General features: G+C 48.6%; 1 protein-coding gene across 1 annotated transcript in view; it reads left to right on the plus strand.

Annotated features, from left to right (window-relative positions):
• TM9SF4 (transmembrane 9 superfamily member 4) overlaps positions 1–19160 on the plus strand; it is a 33594-nt gene that overhangs the window by 1627 nt on the left and 12807 nt on the right. Inside the window, exons 2-8 of the mRNA XM_056844435.1 lie at positions 8015–8128; positions 11535–11634; positions 12919–13087; positions 13223–13349; positions 16186–16309; positions 17733–17851; positions 18562–18673. Coding sequence (XP_056700413.1) covers positions 8015–8128; positions 11535–11634; positions 12919–13087; positions 13223–13349; positions 16186–16309; positions 17733–17851; positions 18562–18673 — 865 coding nt within the window. The remainder of the gene's footprint in view (positions 1–8014; positions 8129–11534; positions 11635–12918; positions 13088–13222; positions 13350–16185; positions 16310–17732; positions 17852–18561; positions 18674–19160) is intronic.

The raw sequence follows: 19160 nt of genomic DNA on the forward strand, positions 1-19160 counted from the left end.
CAGAAAATATTTTTGTTAGTCTTTAAGGTGCTACTGGTCTCTTGCTCTTTTCTACTACTGCAGACAGACTAGCACGGCTACCCATTGTGAATTACTGTCATTCATTGGTTCTTGTAGGTTATCCGGGCTGTGTAACCGTGGTCTTGGAATTTTCTTTCCTGACGTTTCGCCAGCAACTGTGGCAGGCATCTTCAGAGTAGTAACACTGAAGGACAGTGTCTCTCAGTGTCAAGGGTGTAGGAAGAGTAATATATAGTCAGAAAGGGGTTGGGTTTGAGCTGAGTATTGTCCAGCAAAAGTATTGTCCTGTAAGTATCAAGATAATGTGCTAATGAGGGTATGGTATGTTAATATGGAACCATTGTATCCTGAAGTGATCTGTTAATGTGTGTAATCCAAAACTAATCTGTATGGCTATTGTTGAATGTTGTCTTTGTCTGGAGGTTTTTCAGGGCAGGAAGCCAAGCCTTATTCATTCTTAAACTCTCCTCTTTTCTGTTAAAGTTGTGCTGATGTTTATGAATTTCAATGGCTTCTCTGTGCAATCTGACAAAATAGTTGGTAGAATTGTCCAGTCTTTCAGTGTCTTGGAATAAGACCCTGTGTCCTGTTTGTGTCAGTCCATGTTCAGCCACTGCTGATTTCTCAGGTTGGCCAAGTCTGCAGTATCTTTCATGTTCTTTTATCCTTGTTTGTATGCTGCGTTTTGTGGTCCCGATGTAAACTTCTCCACAGCTGCAAGGTATACGATAAACTCCTGCAGAGGTGAGGGGGTCTCTTTTGTCTTTTGCTGATCGTAGCATTTGTTGTATTTTCTTGGTGGGTTTAAACACTGTTTGTAGGTTATGTTTTTTCAAAAGTTTCTCCATCCTATCAGTGACTCCTTTAATAAATGACAAGAAACCTTTCCTATTTTTCCAGAAGATATAACAGCCTTATTTCACCATTGTTTGACAACAAGTTATTTCCTATGGGATCAAGAATTTTATGAACAGATTGATGGAGTAGCTATGGGAAGTCCACTCAGTCCAGTAATAGCAAACTTTTACATGGAATATTTTGAAAAGACAGCATTAGAATCAGCACCTTACAAACCTACAGTCTGGTTCAGGTTCGTAGATGATACATTTACCATTTGGAGCCATGGTGAAGAAAAATTAATGGACTTTCTAAACCATCTTAATAATATCCATCCAAACATTCAGTTTACCATGGAAAAGGAAATTGAGGGTAAACTCCCATTTCTTGATACCCTTGTCATCCGTAAATCAAACCTTCAGTTAGGTCACAAGGTCTACCGGAAACCAACTCACACAGATCGCTACTTACACAAAAACTCCAACCACCACCCCCGACAGAAAAGAGGAATAATCAAAACATTAATGGACCGTGCAAGACGGATCTGTGAACCACAGTTTCTCAAGGAAGAAACTAACCATCTAAATCATGCACTGCTAGCAAACGGCTACTCCAAGAATGAAATCAGAAGGGCCATTGAACCAAACAAAAATCAGAAAACTCAAGAAAAACAGTCTCCCATAGGAAAGGTTTTCTTGCCATTTATTAAAGGAGTCACTGATAGGATGGAGAAACTTTTGAAAAAACATAACCTACAAACAGTGTTTAAACCCACCAAGAAAATACAACAAATGCTACGATCAGCAAAAGACAAAAGAGACCCCCTCACCTCTGCAGGAGTTTATCGTATACCTTGCAGCTGTGGAGAAGTTTACATCGGGACCACAAAACGCAGCATACAAACAAGGATAAAAGAACATGAAAGATACTGCAGACTTGGCCAACCTGAGAAATCAGCAGTGGCTGAACATGGACTGACACAAACAGGACACAGGGTCTTATTCCAAGACACTGAAAGACTGGACAATTCTACCAACTATTTTGTCAGATTGCACAGAGAAGCCATTGAAATTCATAAACATCAGCACAACTTTAACAGAAAAGAGGAGAGTTTAAGAATGAATAAGGCTTGGCTTCCTGCCCTGAAAAACCTCCAGACAAAGACAACATTCAACAATAGCCATACAGATTAGTTTTGGATTACACACATTAACAGATCACTTCAGGATACAATGGTTCCATATTAACATACCATACCCTCATTAGCACATTATCTTGATACTTACAGGACAATACTTTTGCTGGACAATACTCAGCTCAAACCCAACCCCTTTCTGACTATATATTACTCTTCCTACACCCTTGACACTGAGAGACACTGTCCTTCAGTGTTACTACTCTGAAGATGCCTGCCACAGTTGCTGGCGAAACGTCAGGAAAGAAAATTCCAAGACCACGGTTACACAGCCCGGATAATCTACAAGAACCAATGAACTCTGACCGTGAAAGCCTTCGACAATATACTGTCATTCAGTTTGGTATACAGGTGCTAGGTGAACATTAGCGCTCCGTGACGAGTTTCTCCCCTGAAAAGTGCCCCATGACTCAAAAAGTTCGGGAAACACTGCCTTAAGGGGAAGATTAAGATGGAGGGTGAGAGATTCAAAACAGATAAAAGGAAAGTATTTCTTCGCATGACGCATAGTTAAATGGTGGAACTCCCTGCCCCAGGATGTGGTGTTGGCTGCCAGCTTGGAGGGCTTTAAGAGGGGAGTGGACATGTTCATGGAGGAGAGGGGTATTCATGGCTGTTAGTTAGAATGGATACTAGTCATGCTGCTTACCTATTCTCTCTAGTATCAGAGGAGCAGGCCTGTTATCTTTGGTGCTGTGGAACACGGGCAGGATAACGCTGCTGCAGTCGTCTTGCTTGTGGGCTTCCTAGAAGCGGCTGGTTGGCCACTGTGTGAAAAGACTGCTGGACTTGATGGGCCTGGGTCTGATGCAGCATGGCCTTTCTTGTGTTATTATTGGGGGAAAGAGAGAGGTTGAGAAAGGGGGCTTATTTCTACTGTAAATGGCCCATGTAAGTGACTGGCTAGGGATTGGTGGTTTCTGCGCAGGCAGTAGGGCTGCACTGTACAAGGGGCTTCATGAAGTTAATTGGACAAATCATGAGGGACTGCGGTCTGTTGCTGTAAGTGGGGTCCTGTTAGGTTATTTTGCCTTGTTTAATGTGTCGTGTTAAAACTTATGCTTTGCTTAAGTTCTGTTGTTTTTATATTTCTGGTTGGTTCTGCAACCCGAATCCAATGTCTTTGTTTATTGAATATCCCGTCCTGTTGATTGTATTGACCCATTCTGTGTAATCCACCTTGAGTTTTTCATCATCTAATGTGTCACGTTAATACTTATGCTTTGTTTCTGTGCTATTTTTTAGACTTCTGGTTGGTTCTACAACCCTAAGCCTTATTTCACTGTTTATCAAATATCCCATCTTGTTGATTGTAGTGACACACTCTGTGAAATCCTCCTTGAGTCCCAGTGACAAAGGCAGACCATAAAGAATGTAATTAAAAAAAAAAAAGCAAGAAAGGACCAGCTATGCTTTGAATCTGGCCCACAGGCTGACTCCAAGGAAAAGGTGTTTAGTTCCTGACCTACTGGGGTCGCATCTTCCTCTCTTGAACAGGGAGAGGGGCTACCATGGCTTACCCCAACACACAAAGCTGCTTTATACCAAGTCAGGCACTTGGTCTATACTGATCAGTCTTGTCTACTCAGACTGGCAGTGGCTCTCCAGGGTCTCAGGTGGACCTCTTTTGTGTCACCTGCTTCTTGCTCCCTTTAGGTGAAGACTGACCATTCTGCATGCAAAGTACATGTTCTGCCATTGACCTCCCTAAATGAAGCTGCCTACTACTGGCTCAGGCCCTTTGTCTCTCAAGGCTCTGACTGGCAGCAGCTTCTAAGGATTTGGATTCGATCACATTACCTACCACCGGATTCTTTTAACTGGCCATGGCAGGGGTTGAACCTGGGACCTACTGCATGCAAAGCAGGTGTTCTGCTGTGGCTCTCTTCCTCTGAGATCTCCAGAGTCCCTTTATCTGTCACTTGTGAGGGGAGGCTTCTGTGCAGTCTCTTAGCACACTGGGTGGCTTCTAAACCTGTCAAGGATAAGTGTCATTTGAGGTATGAGGCAGATGAGGGTGTATTCAGACAAACCACATGATATGCGGAGGGTGGTGCTTGGCCCCCGATTCTGTCTAGCTGAAAGGTAGTTCTAGAAGGTGCTTAGGGGGCGGCTGTCCTACCTTATTTCCATTGCTGTGTTGGTTGCCATATGATTCCATCATACCGCTTGTGCTCTCTAACAGCTGTATACAGTTTTATTTATATGTGTATGCAGGGGAGGTTTTCATTGGTTTGCCGTTGATTCTCGGCTTGGCTGCATTGTGTTTGGCCCAGGTGAGACAGACCCTCCTATGAGCATCAGGGCGACCTGAAAGTTGACCTGGCTGAACCAGTGCAGAAAGATGGAGGTGTTGGTGGTAGGAAATCAAGTGGCCTCAGACATGGGGTTGTTCTTTCCTAAATAAGGCGGTGGCCCCTCTTAAGCAAGTAGGCGTACTGGCTGGTGGTTCTCCTGGTGACTCTACACCTGTTCATGTTATTGCCACACCTTTATTTATCTAAAACATTTATTGGCCACTTTTCTTCCTTATGGAGCTCAAAGCAGCTTACAACATAGATAAATTGGATAAAATAACATACGTTAAAAATGTAAAAACCAAAATTTAAAATCACAACTCAGGACTGCTAGTAGACTTAACAAAGTGTAGATTTGGGTAAGTTTACTAGCAGATTTGGTTAAGTTTAACCCACTCCTACACATGAAGCCAGCTGGTTGACCTTGGGCTAGTCACACCTCTCTCAGCCTCACCTGCCTCACACGGTGTCTGTTGTGGGGAGGGGAAGGGAAGGTGATTGTAAGTCGGTTTGATTCTTCCTTAAGTGGTAGAGAAAGTCGACATATAAAAACCAATTCTTTTTCTTCCTAAATAAAATGGTCTTCAACTGCCTTCTGAAGATCGACAGCGAGGGAGCCAGGCACACCTCCCTGGGGAGGTTCTTCCATGATTGTGGGGCTGCTACTGAAAAGGCCCTCTCTTGTGTACCCACCAAACAAGCATCTCTGATTGATGGGGCAGTCAAGATGGCTCCTCCTTGTGAGCTCAATTGCCGAGCAAGGAATGCCTTCCTCCACACTTGGGGAAGTGCAGATCTTACTACTGCGGTGATTTAAGGCCTTCTGCCCAAGCCTGCCTTTGGAGACATGGGAAGGGCTGTAAATAGAGCGCCTCTTTTATATGCCAAAGGTGGGGATATATGTTTTAAATGAAGGCACTAAAATCTTCGGCTTGGTCCTATGCTACCTGTCTGGTATGTAGATCCCATTGCTATCAGTGGTGGCTGCTTCTGAATGAAAAATATGCATAGGAATTAGGCTGTAATGGGGGCAAAGTAAGTACCTGATGCTGGGTTTTGTGCTTCTTGTCTTTTGTAAGCTGAGCTTGGCGTATCATTTGTTAGGATTGCGGGCTCAGTCTTCCTTTGCTGATGGGAGCTTTAGTTTATCTTCTGTCTGCTAGAAGCCAGAAGTGCCGGGTTCACCTGGAAGTGCCTCACCTTCAAGCTGTCATTGGTAGATAAGAATCTCACCGGTTTGAGGTGGAACACCTCGAGTCAGGGCTGAGGAATTTTTGTGGCGGGTGGGATTGGTGCTTTGTAGGAACTTGGAGCTTCTCAAGACCGTTTCCACATGGAGAAAAAGAAACAATTCACAAAGCAGTTGCTCTAGAATCATAGAGTTGGAAGGGACCACCAGGTAATCTAGTCCAACCCCCTCCACAATGCAGGAAATTCACCTCCCCCCCACACCCCCAGTAACCCCTACTCCATGCCCAGAAGATGGCCAAGATGCCCTCCCTCTTGTGATCTGCCTATGGTCATAGAATCAGCATTGCTGACAGATGGCCATCTAGCCTCTGCCTAAAAACCTCCAGGGAAGGAGAGCTCACCACCTCCCAAGGAAGCCTGTTCCACTGAGGAACCACTATAACTGTTAGAAAATTCTTCTTAACGTCTAGAAGGAAACTCTTTTGATCTAATTCCAACCCATTGGTTCTGGTCAGACGTTCTGGGGCAACAGAAAACAAGTCGGCACCCCTTCAAGTACTTGAAGATAGTTATATCACCTCTCAGTCTTCTCCAGGCTAAGCATACCCAGTTCCTGCAACCTTTCCTCATAGGACTTGGTCTCCAGACCCCTCACCATCTTTGTTGTCCTCCTCTGGACACCTTCCAGCTTGTCTACAGCCTTATTAAATTGCGGTGCCCAAAACCGAACACAATACTCTAGTGTAGATGCCTTCCTTCACAACTAGGGTCAAACTGCATGCAGATCTGTGGGTATTTAAACAAACATCTCCCTGCCATGCATGCTTAAAGTGTGTTTGTTTTTTGGGGGGTGGCCAGTTTCTAAGAGCCCGTGTGGTGTAGTGGTTAGAGTGTCAGACTAGGGCTGGGGACACCTAAGTTCAAATCCCCCACTCAGTGCTGAAGCCCACTGGGTGTCTTTGGGCCAGTCATTGCCTCTCTCTCTCAGCCTAGCCTACCTCACAGGGTTTTTATGTGCATAAATGGAAGAAGGGAGGGCCGTGTGTGCGTCTGCCATCAAGCCACAGTTGACTCATGGCGACCCCATAGGATTTTCAAGGCAAGAGACCTTCGGAGGCAGTTTGCCATTGCCTGCCTCTGCGTGGGCTGAGAGAATTTGGAAAAAAACTGTGACTGGCCCCAGGTCACCTAGCAGGCTTCATCGGAAGGAGCGGGAGATCGAACCTGGTTCTCCAGATCATTGCCCGCCGCTCTTAACCACCAGACCGTGCTGGCTCTTTGAAGGCCATGTAAGCTGCCCTATGTACTGTTCAGAGGCAGAGGGTGTGTGTGGAATGACAGGCCGTTGAAATGGAGTGTGCTGCAAGAGCGGCCCAAGTCAGAGTCTCCTTTCTCTCCTTACCTCTTTGTATTCTCTCCATGTAAGAGTTTTTTTTATCTGGGAAGGCAGGTGCCAAAAGCCTCAGAGGGAAGAGGCAAAGTTTAGCTCCCTTTGCCTGCGCCCCCATAAAATAGACCTTACCTCACTCCCCTGCTATGCTTTAGAGGTGGCCATGTACATAAGCACCTGTGATTATGCCCCTGTCTCTACCAGGATAATCATATCTTAAGAATATAAGGAAAGCCATACTGGATCAGACCAAGGCCCATCAAGTCCAGCAGTCTGTTCACACAGTGGCCAACCAGGTACCTCTAGGAACCCCACAAACAGGACACTGCAGCAGCACCATCCTGCCTGTGTTCCAAAGCACCTAAGATAATAGGCATGCTCCTCTGATAACTGGAGAGAATAGGAATGTATCATGACTAGTATCCATTTTGATGAGTAGCCATGAATAGCTCTCTCCTCCATGAATATGTCCGCTCTCCTCTTAAAGCCTTCCTCTTTTAAAGCCTTCAACAGAAATACAGTGTCCAGATCACGCAAAGTGATGGTATCACTTTGCTCTGCTCTGGTTAGGCCTCACCTAGAGTACTGTGTTCAGTTTTGGGCACCACAATTTATGAAGGATGTAGACAAGCTGGAACGGGTCCAAAGGAGGGCAACAAAGATGGTGAGGGGTCTGGAGACCAAGTCCTATGAGGAAAAGTTGAAGGAGCTGGGTATGTTTAGCCTGAAGAGGAGAAGACTGAGAGGGGATATGAGAACCATCTTCAAGTACTTGAAGGGCTGTCATATAGAGGAGGGTGCCGAGTTTTCTGTTGCCCTGGAAGGTCGGACCAGAAGCTCTACCACTGAGCCACAGCCCCTCGCCCTCCTAGTGTGCCTCCCCTGCCGGCTCACTCTTGGTTTTCTTTGTCTGAGGTTTCTGTAGTGGTAGATTTTCCAGAAATCACAGGTTTGTGTCTCAGTTGGTTTTTCCATCTTTAAAAAAAATATTATTGTGTTTGCACTGTTGGGCGTTGCTCGCATCCTACGTTCGCTTCTCGCTGGGCATTTCCGCTGACTGAAGTCTCTGCTTTCTCTTTGCAGGGCACGCTAACGTATGCCCTGGCACTGCTGCTGTGGTGCCAGGGGGCAAGCTGTTTCTACGTACCGGGCGTGGCTCCCATTAACTTCCACAAAAACGCCGTCGTCGAGATTAAGGTGGGCCGGGATCAGCCTTGCAGGGGAGGGCCGCCGTGGGCGGAGGTTGTGTCAAAAGCTTGGCTTGGCTGGAGCAATTGGAGGCCAAAAGAAAGGAGCCTTTTGCTCTTCGCGTTCTGCATTAGATTTCAGCCTTTATATTTCATTAGATCCCAGTCTTTGCCTGATCCTTTTGAGTCTACTCACATGCTCTGGCGTTCTGTCGATATCTTGTTTTTACAAACTCCTTGGGTTGGTTTGTCTCCTGTTTTGTTGACACCACACTTAAAGACTTTGAGGTCCCTTGAGTTATTGTTTTAAATAAATAAAAAAATATTTACTAGCAGCCTTTCTACCTTATATGAACTCAAGGCGTTCTTTCCCCTTTGCTTAACACTTGCCCTGACCAACCAGATGAATTTCTGGCTAAGAAGCTCCTAACTGATGAAAAATCACAGTTTACACCCATGACTGCTAAATTCTGTGCTGCAGCTATTAAAATACGCCATACCCTAACAGGATAAGAGTAACAGAAATACTTTATTACTCAAAATATTAAGGGGGTCACACCAAGTTATACAATGTTTGTATAAATTTTATTCATAGACATAATATGTAATTTTTAGGTTCAGATTAATTGTAGCTGTTGTTGTGGTTTTCTTATCTGTTGTGGCTGTTTGTTTGTTTTTGCTGGTCAGGGACCGTATTAATTATTATTACTCAAGGTGGCTTACAATGTAAATAATAATAAAATATATTAGAATCATGATAATTTAAAATTGCCGGTAGGCAGAAGAATGAATCAAATGCTGTCATGAATAAAACTGCCTTCAGCTGCCTCCTAAAGATCGAGAGCGAGGGGGCCAGGTGCACCTCCCTGGAGAGGTTTTTCCATAACCTTGGGGCTGCCACCAAAAAGGCCCTCTCTTGTGTACCCACCAAACTGTCGGGATCAGACTATTCATGATCTTACTGCCCAGGCAGGAACATTTTGGTGTAAGCCAGCTGGCACCACAAGGAAAGGCAGGATATATACATATTATTAAAAATAATAATAACAGGATTGGCCAGGGGCTGAACCCGAGTCCTGCATGCCTGGCAGGCGCTGTCATGGTGTGGCCTCCTTTCCCTTGGGGTATTACTGGCCTGCCTTGCAGAGGTGTTGAAGGGTTGCTGTCCAAAAGTAAGCAAAACTGTTTGAACACAAAAATCGGATAATTGTTAAATGTTGCTATTTCTGATCACTTGAACCTGCTACACATGAAGCCAGCTAGGTGACCTTGGGCTAGTCACAGCTCTCTGAGAACTCTCTCAGCCCCACCTACCTCACAGGATGTCTGTTGTGGGGAAGGTGATTGTAAGCCAGTTTGAGTCTTCCTTAAGTGGTAGAGAAAGTCAGCATTTAAAAACCGACTCTTCCTCCTCTTCCTTTTTAAGACCATCCGCAGAGTCCTTCACAGTTTTGTGGGGGTGACCAGTAGTGACAGTGCCTTCTCAGTGGTGGTCCCTCATTTGTGGAACGCCCTTCCCACAAAGGCTAGCGCTGCCCCAGCTCGCCACCATCTGTTCCTCCCAATCGTGTAGTGGTTGACTTGGGATTTTCATCCTGCTGTTCACTGGAATTTTGAAGATAACGCCAGAGGGGTAGTCACGTTAGCCCTGTTGCCGCACAAGTGAACAGTAGGATAGTCGTGGCTTAAACACTAACAAGATCTTATTCGAGCACAGGGTTGCCTGGACTGGCGCCCAATGAAGCTCAATCTGGAATAAAACCATGTTAGTTTTTAAGATGCTGGTACACCAGGGGTCCCCAACGTGGTGCCCATGGGTGCCATGACTCCCACGACACCTTTTTCCTTTCTCCCTTAGAAGCTCTTTGATCCATTGAGCTTGAGCAGCCTAGTTTTAAATCCATTGTTTGGGAGATATAAGGACTGGGTTAAATTTTGCTACTGGCAGCATTGCCTTGGGATCCCCATCACTTAATAAAAAAGGCAATATATCAGACAGGCATTGGATTTATCTTTTAAAAGAGGAGAGAGATATCGTAATCTAAGATCCTCACAAAAACGACATTCCAAGAGCTAGTGAGTCGATGGAGCCAGAGGAGCACGAACAAGTCATTTCCATTATGGTAGGTTCAAAAATCTACCTTGCAAAACCATGGAAGGGTTAGCTTTTAATCTAGCTTAAAAAGTTGACACCTTTTTCAGGTGCACCAAGTGTTTGTAGAAAGTGGGCGTGGCCAGGTGGGGCGACTGCCCAGCAGGGCTTCTGATTAGTTTTGGGGATCTAGTTGATTGTGGACATTAAAATAACATTGTTTCAGCGCAAGCTGCCACTGTAGTGTTTATTTTGTCCTCTCTTTTGTCCTCTTTCCCAGGGCATTTAAAAAAAATTAATCTTGTCCCCTGGACTTGAGCTTTGTGTATATGCTTGCGCGTGTGTGTAGTGGTTAAGAGCGGTGGGTTGGAGCGGTGGACTCTGATCTGGAGAACTGGGTTTGATTCCCCACTCCTCTACATGAGCGGCAGCCGCTAATCTGGTGAACCGGGTTGGTTTCCCCACTCCTCCACATGAAGCCTGTTGGTTGACCTTGGGCTAATCACAGCTCTCTCAGCCCCACCTACCTCACAAGGGTGTCTGTTGTGGGGAGGGGAAGGGAAGGTGATTGTAAGTTGGTTTGATTCTTCCTTAAGTGGTAGAGAAAGTCGGCATATAAAAACCAACTCTTCTTCTTCCTGCCTCCACTTACCTCAGCAGCCGTTTTGTGGCTGCGCCCGCCACCCTGTCTCAGAATTTCCAAGGTGCCCACCAGTTCAGAAAGGTTGAGGACCCCTGGGCTAGACTCTTGATATTTTGATGGTAATTGTACGGATTTTACGAAGTGGATTTTTAAAAAACTGTGGATGCTGTTATTGGATGTAGAGCTAGTGTTGGGGTTTTTTAAAAAACAAACAAATCTGTTCTAATCCTAGGCTGTTTTCCGTAACAGCCGCCACCACAAAAACCACCGTGTGTCTCAGACAGGGCAGGAATGGGGCATCGGGTTCTCCAAGACCTCTAATTAAGACCTCTAATTGTTCGCAGCCTCTTGGGTGTGGGTCAGGCTTGGGCTCTGGGTAGAGTTTCAAACCTCCCGGGGCTTTTTCTCCAGCTGTGGGGGTTTGTCCCATGTGGGAAGCCACAGAAGCAGGCCAGTTGGCTGGGGTCATTCTCGAGCATGAGAGCTGACTTCCTGGCCTGAGCCAAGCTCCTGCCTTCTGTACTTCGTCTGAAGTGCAGAATTTCTCTCCGTGCGGGAGGGAGGGCAGGCGAGGTGTTGAGGACGTGGAATCCCCTTACAGAGGGGGTAGCCGAAGGCTGCCCTCTCTCCCTCCTGGGGGCTTGGGGAACTGTTGCTGACGGCTTCTCCTTTGTCTTCCAGGCTGTGAAGCTCACCAGTTCGCGGACCCAGCTGCCTTATGAGTACTACTCGTTGCCCTTTTGCCAGCCTAAAGAGATCACGTATAAAGCCGAAAATTTGGGTAAGGCGCCGAGGCTTTGTGGCCTGTCTTGTCTCCAGCATCTGTAGCTTAAGCTGTAGGCTTCTGTTCCAAAGGTGCTCCCTCCGTTGTGTCGCACACACCAAGCATTGACAGGCGGGAGGCCTTAGGTCAGTGTCGCAGTGATGTTGCTGGCAATGCGGGACACTCTGGCATTTGGCTCTATGGTAGATGCCTATTTTACCATAGAATTTTTACTCAAATGCCAGTGTCCCGTGTCACCAGCGATGTAATGACATCACTTCCAGTGCACTGGAAGTGATGTCATCAGTGACATCGCTACGATGCTAGCCTAGGCCTTTCCTCACTGTCAGTGAGTCCTCCCACCAGCCAGCTGATCGGCGGCTAGGGGCGGGGCAATCCTGTTCACATACCCCCAACTCCAAGTAGTCAAGGGTACATGCAGTCAGCAGTGAAAAACCCTCCATTGGGGCTGGGGTCTCTAGATTCCCCCATCCATTTCTGGGGGGGGCAAGTCTCCTTAAGGGGGATTCAGGGAGGTCCTAAAGGGGAAATGTGAAGGTTTCCCTGCACTGCTCCAGAAAGTTTGGGAAAGGCTGGAAAACTACCCAGGCAGCCTTTGGCCTTCCTGGGAACGGAGTGTGTGGGTTGATTTGACACTGTCTCAAGAGGGGAACATGGAGCAGCTGTCTGCTTTTTTCATTATTGTTTTGCCTTTTTTAACCTGGTGGAGTTTCCCAAAAAGACCTTACAGACCTACTAAGAGAGCCAGCGTGGTGTAGTGGTTAAGAGTGGTGGTTTGGAGAAGTGGGCTCTGATCTGGAGAACTGGGTTTGATTCCCTACTTTTCCACATGAAGCCAGCTGATTGACCTTGGGCAAGTTACAGCTCTGATAGAGCTCTCTTGGCCCCACGTACCTCACAGGGTGTCTGTTGTGGGGAAGGGAAGGTGATTGTAAGCCGGTTTGATTCTCCCTTAAGTGGTAGAGAAAGTCGGCATATAAAAACCAATTCTCCTCTTCCTCCTCCTCTTCCTCTTTTTCCTCTTCCTCCTCCTTTTTCTAGTCTTCGGGCTCTTCCTCGGAACTAGTTGAACCTTAGCTAGTTACCGTTACTATACTTTTCTTTCCTGGGGGGAGTGTTTTTTTTGGGGGGGGGACATGGAACTTCTTACCCACCCACCCACGCCCAGTTTAGAGAGAGAGAGGTCAGGAAAAGTCCTTCAGCCGAAGTTATTCTGCTGAGCGCAAGAGAGATCTTGGTATCCTGAAAAAGCAACACCTGAACCTTCTCTCTCTCCCGCAGGCGAGGTCCTTCGAGGTGACCGGATCGTCAACACGCCGTTCCAGGTTTTCATGACCATCGAGAAGAAGTGTGAGGTTCTGTGCAACAGCCTCAAGGAGCCGCTGGTCCTGGACAAGGAGAAAAGCAAGCTGATTGCCGAGCGGATCCAGGAGGATTACTACGTCCACCTGTGAGTCCTTCGGCTCGGCCGTGGGCCGGAGTGGCTCTCGGCCAGAGCTCGCCTTGCAGTTGGGGCCGGGGGGGGCAGTCTGTGGGCAGCAGCCAGCGGGGGGAAGGTCTGATCCCAGGGCCTTTGTCGCTTCAGCATTGCTGACAACCTGCCCGTGGCCACGCGGCTGGAGTTCTACCTGAACCGAGAGGAAGACAAGAGCAAGGATAAGGACATCCAGTTCGAACATGGCTACCGGCTCGGCTTCATGGATAACAATAAGGTGAAGATCGCAAATTGCAAGATGTCATTGTTCCGCTGTGCACTGCATTGGTCAGGCTGCACCTGGAGTAGTGTGTGCTGTTCTGGAGGCCTCACTTCAAAAAGGATGTGGACAGAATGGAGCTGGTGCAGAGGAGAGCGATGAGGATGATCAAGGGCCTGGAGACCAAGCCCTGCGAGGAAAGGCTGAGGGAGTTGGGAATGTTTAGTCTGGAGAAGAGGAGGTTGAGGGGGGACATGATTACTCTCTTGAGGTATTCCAAGGGCTGTCACTTAGAGGAGGGCAGGGAGCTGTTCCTGTTAGCAACAGAGGATAGTACTCGCAATAATGGGTTTAAATTGCAGGCAGAAAGGTACCGGCTGGATATTAGGGAAATGTTTTTCACAGTAAGAGTAGTTCGACAGTGGAATCAGCTATCTAGGGAGGTGGTGAGCTCCCCCTCACTGGCTGTCTTTAAGCAGAGGCTGGACAAGCACTTGTCTAGGCTGATCCTGCATTAAGCAGGGGGTTGGACTAGATGGCCTGTATGGCCCCTTCCAGCTCTATGACTCTGATTCTTAGACGTCTGGTTTTTTGCCCAGGGAGAGTTTCAGACCATCATTTGGGGCGAGGACCAATATTTATCACCTGCATCCTGAGATCCAGCGTGGCGTAGTGTTCAGAGCCCTGGAAGGCCTGATGGGGCCTAAGCGAGGAACATGGCGCTATACTCGGGAGTGAACCTGCAGCTACTGAAGCAGACAGCCAGTGTGGGGCAGCGGTCAGAGTGCCAGACTAGGATCTTGGAGACCTGTGTTCGAATCCCTGTTCTGCCGTGGAAGCTCGCTGGGTGACCTGGGGCTAGTCACACTCAGACTAACCTACCTCACAGGGTTGTTGTGAGGATAAAACGGAGGACGGGAGAATGTTGTGAGCCTCTTTGGGGTCTTCATTGGGGAGAAAGGCAGGGTGTAAATGAAGTAGGTAAATAATAAAAGTGCTTCTGAAGCAGGAACCTCCCCTGCCCTCCCCTGCCTTCTGAGATCTGACGAGCCTGGGCCATCCAGGACTGAGCTTTTAAATCAGGGGTGGGGAACCTTTTTCCTGCCAAGGGCCATTTGCACATTTATGACATCATTCAGGGGCCATACCAGGTGTAGATCTCCCGGTGGGGGGGGGAAGAGGCAAGGGTTGCCAGGTCTCCAGCCACCACCTGGAGGTTGGCAACCCCAGAGGAGGCCACACAGAGAAGGCCTGCAGGGTGCCCCCACTCCCCCCTCCCAGGCGGAAGGGCAGCCAGCAGTGGGCCCGAGCAAACGATGTGCCAGGGGGGCGCAGCCCACAGTTGATCAGCAAGGGAGGAAGGAAAACAGAGGAAAAGGGAGAGAAAGGGAGAAATAAATGGAGAGAGAGGGAGAAAGAAAGAAAGAAAAGGACGGAGGGAGACAAAAGGACGGAGGGAGACAAAGACAGAGACAGAAAAAGAGGGAGAGAAAGGAGAAAAAGTGACAGAAAAAGAGGAAGAAAAGAGAGAAAAGCCTTCCCCACACACACACACCCCCGCGCATGCTGGCCCCAGCCTCCCCTTCCCACACACACACCCGGTGGCGCACAGAGCCCCGCGCGACCGGGCCCCAGTCTCCATGCCCTCTCCTTTCCAGAGTCCACAAAAGCCCCCCCCCCGAAGCCCAATGGGCTCCTGCATGCATGCTCTGCCGCCGGGAACCGCCAGCCTCTTTCCCCCTCCCTCTCGCTGCTCAACAGTCGGCGAGGAGGTCCAAAGGGCGCCGCAGCGCCGCTGTAAGCCGTGGCGCCAGGAACACCCTCTGGGAGGGCCGGCCTGCGCCCCGCCTCTGCAGCAGGGCCCCGGAGTTCCCGAGGGCCACAAAAAATGTCCTCGGGGGCCGCATACAGCCCCCGGGCCTGAGGTTCCCCACCCCTGTTTTAAATACTAGACCACTATTTGACAAGGTGGCCAACCAAAATTTTTTGAGTTATTTATTTATTTCATTTATACCCTGCCTTTCTCCCCAATGGGGACCCAAGGTGGTTCACATCATTCTCTTCTCCATTTAATTCTCACAACAACCCTGTGAGGAAGGTCAGGCTGAAAGTGTTTGACTGACCCAAAGAGCCATCTATTGTAATGGTTAAGAGTGGTGGTTTGGAGTGGTGGAGTCTGATCTGGAGAACTGGGTTTGATTCCCCACTCCTCCACATGAGCAGTGGAGGCTAATCTGGTGAACTAGATTTGTTTCCCCACTCCTACACACGAAGCCAGCTGGGTGACCTTGGGCTAGTCACAACTCTGTTAAAGTTCTCTCAGTCCCACCTACCTCACAGGGTGTCTCTTGTGGGGAGGGGAAGGGAAGGTGATTGTAGGCTGGTTTGATTCTTCCTCAAGTGGTAGAGGAAGTCGGCATATAAAAACGAACTCTTCTTCCTCGTAGCAGAGCAGGGATTTGAACCTGGGTCTCCCAGATCCTAGGCCGACACTCTAACCGCTACACCACACTGGCAGCTTCATCCTTGTCTTCCTGTTCCTTTTGGCCACTGGATTGCAAATCCTCGAACATGTGAATCTCTGGGACAAAATAAATATGGGGCTAACGATTTCATGTGGTCATCTTGTCCAGGCGACTGCAGTGCTCGCACCCCAGCGGGGGGTTGATTGCAGGGGCCCCCCTTGGACTGCATCTCTCCCTTATCCTGCAGCGGCTAGGGAAAAGTGTGGCAGTTAACATCCGCCTCCACCAGGAGACCTCGGGGCTGGGAAGGGGGTACCGCCGGTCGCCCCTTTGGCTTCCTGCAGTGCTCTGGAGCTGCTAACCTGTATCTTAATGTCTGTCTGTTGTAGTACTACCTGCACAACCACCTGTCCTTCATCCTTTACTACCACAGAGAGGATGTGGAAGAGAACCAGGAGCCGAACTACAGGGTGGTTCGCTTTGAAGTAATTCCTCAGAGCATTAAGCTGGCCGGTAAGCTGCGGTTGCGTGCTGATGTGGGGAGGGGCTGTGGCTCGGTGGTGGAGCATCTGCTTGGCATGCAGAAGGTCTCGGGTTCAATCCCCAGCTCTTCCAGTAAGGCTTACATTGTAGCTGATGTGAAAGAGCTCCGCCTAAGGCCCTGGACAGCTGCTGCCAGTCAGAGTAGACCAGTGATTCCCAACGTGGGGCAATTTGATTTTTAAGGGGGGCAGTTGGAGAATGAGTTATTAACAGTGAACTTTTTGCATTTCTTATGGTTCTAGGGGCCTCATATACAGTATATAAATATATATTGTGACATACACATTTTTAAAATTAAAATCAGAATGTACACGGCGGTCAGCTGGTGACAATGGAGAGGGGGAAAGCCCTCTAAGAATTATATGTCACGGGGGGCATCAGGATTTTAGAGATGCTTAGGTGGGGCATGGCCAAAAAAAGGTTGGGGACAACTGGAGTAGACTGTACTGACCCTGGTTTCCAAGTGGACTGATTCAGTAGGAGGCAGTTTCGTGTGTGTGTGTTCAATCTGAGATACACAACATGTAAAAATGATACCATTATCAAATGAGAATCGGCTAGTGCAAGAAGGGGAGGGGCTGTGGCTCAGCAGTAGAGCACCTCCTTGGCATGCAGAAGGTCCCAGGTTCAGCCCCGAGCATCTCCAGTGAAAATGGTCAGGCAGTAGGGGATGTGAAAGACCTTTCTCTGCCTGAGACCCTGGAGAGCCGCTGCCAGTCTGAGTAGACAATAATGACCTTGATGATTGGGTAAGGGCTGTGGCTCAGTGATGGAACCTCTGCATGGCATGCAGAAGGTCCCCAGTTCAATCCCCAGCATCTCCAGTTTATAGGAGAGGCCGTGGTTCAGTTGTAGGTCTCAGGTTCAATCCCTGGCATCTCCAGTTAAAGGGACTAGGCAAGTAGGTGATGTGAAAGACCTCTGCCTGAGACCCTGGAGAGCCGCTGCCAGTCGGAGTAGGCAGTTCTGACCTTGATGGACCCGTGGTCTTAGTATAAGGCAGTTTCATATGTTTTCAAGTCATATTTTGGGGCTGATGTTTTGGGGAGGGACCATGGCTCAGTGGAGGGACATCTGCTCGGTGTGCAGAAGGTCCCAGGTTCAATCCCTGGCATTGCCAGCTGAAAGGACCAGGCAGAAGGTGATGTGAAAGACCTCTTCCTGAGACCCTGGAGAGCCACTGCCGGTCTGAGTAGACAAGACTGACCTTGAGAGACCAAATGGCCTGATTGAGTATAAGGCAGCTTCATTTGAGTCCATGTGTCTCTGTCCAGGGCCTCTTTTAGAGGAGGGGGCACATGCACAGCACGATGGGGCCTGAACTTGATGCTTGGGTGGGGGCACCCAGCAAAAGAAAGCAGGGGTTCTCTTGACGTGACGCTTCGCTCTTTAGATCTGAAGGCTGATGAGAACGGGGTGTGTACCCTGCCTGAAGCTGCCAGCTCAGCTCCTCAGGAGATGGATCCCACGAAGGAAAACAAGCTGCTGTTCACCTACTCAGTGCGCTGGGAGGTACGAGAGAGAGTGTGGGAAGCGGCAGGCGGAGGCTGGCATGAGAACCTGGGGCCGGAGTAGGGAGAAGTGGGGATGTTGTCAGAAAGGGAAGGAGAAGGGGTGGGGCTTGGTGCTGGGTGGCCTGTGGCCGGGCAGCCAGATTTGGAGAACGCCTTCTCTCGTGCACAGGCATCAAGAATTTTGCCTGGATCCTGCCTCCATTTGAAGTAAGATTAGCATCCACTGGTGGAATTCCTGTCTGCAGGGAAGATCATCAGTCTCATTCCACTGTGATTTTTAGGGAACTGTCTCTGACCCTATAAGCCTTCAAGTTGTATGAAGGGAGCTGTAGCTCAGTGCTGGCAGGAGGTACTAAGTTCAGTTCTGGGCACAGACAGAATCTTAGGTTGCCAGAGAATCTGGCCAGCCAGTGCCCGTCAGAGTAGCCAGTAGAGAGCTCAAGGGACCCAAGCTGCCTTTGGATCAGGCAGCTTCTTTCCCAACATGGGAATAACCTGTGGCTTAGATGTTGGCTGTTGTTTTCCGGAACTCTTTCACTTTGCTTTGTCGGGTTTCACAATACTGAAAAGTGGTTTGAAAATAAAACAGCTGTTGTGGGTTAAATTGCTTGCCATTTAGCCTTGGTGTCCTGTTGCCAGTGTGAGAGTTAACAATGACCCAGCCCACAGCAGGCCGGGTGGTCTGAGCTGGCTGATCTTCTCCGGCAGGAAAGCGACATCAAGTGGGCTTCTCGTTGGGACACCTACCTCACCATGAGCGACGTGCAGATCCATTGGTTCTCCATCATCAACTCCGTTGTGGTTGTCTTCTTCCTTTCAGGTGAGCGAGATGCAGGGAGAAGAGAGAGAGGCAAACTGGATTTGTTTCCCCACTTTTACGCATGACTCTAATCCAGTGAACCGGGTTGGTTTCCCCACTTATCCATATGAGCAGTGGACTTAGATGGGAGAGCCAGTGTGGTGTAGTGGATAAGAGGGGTGGTTTGAAGCAGTGGACTCTGATCTGGAGAACCGGGTTTGATTCCCCACTCCTCCACATGAGCAGTGGGCTCTAATCTGGTGAGCCGGGTTTGATTCCCCACTCTTCCACATGAGCAGTGGACTCTAATCTGGTGAACCAGGTTGGTTTCCCCACTCCTCCACGACTCTAATCTGGTGAACCGGGTTTGATTCCCCACTCCTCCACATAAGCAGCGGACTCTAATCCAGATAACTGGTTTGATTACCCACTCCTCCACTTGAGCTGCGGAGGCTAATCTGGTTAACCCGGTTGGTTTCCCACACATGAAGCCCCCTGGGTGACCTTG

This window comes from Euleptes europaea, chromosome 2 (assembly GCF_029931775.1).
Source record: "Euleptes europaea isolate rEulEur1 chromosome 2, rEulEur1.hap1, whole genome shotgun sequence".
NCBI classification, from domain to species: Eukaryota; Metazoa; Chordata; class Lepidosauria; order Squamata; family Sphaerodactylidae; genus Euleptes; species Euleptes europaea.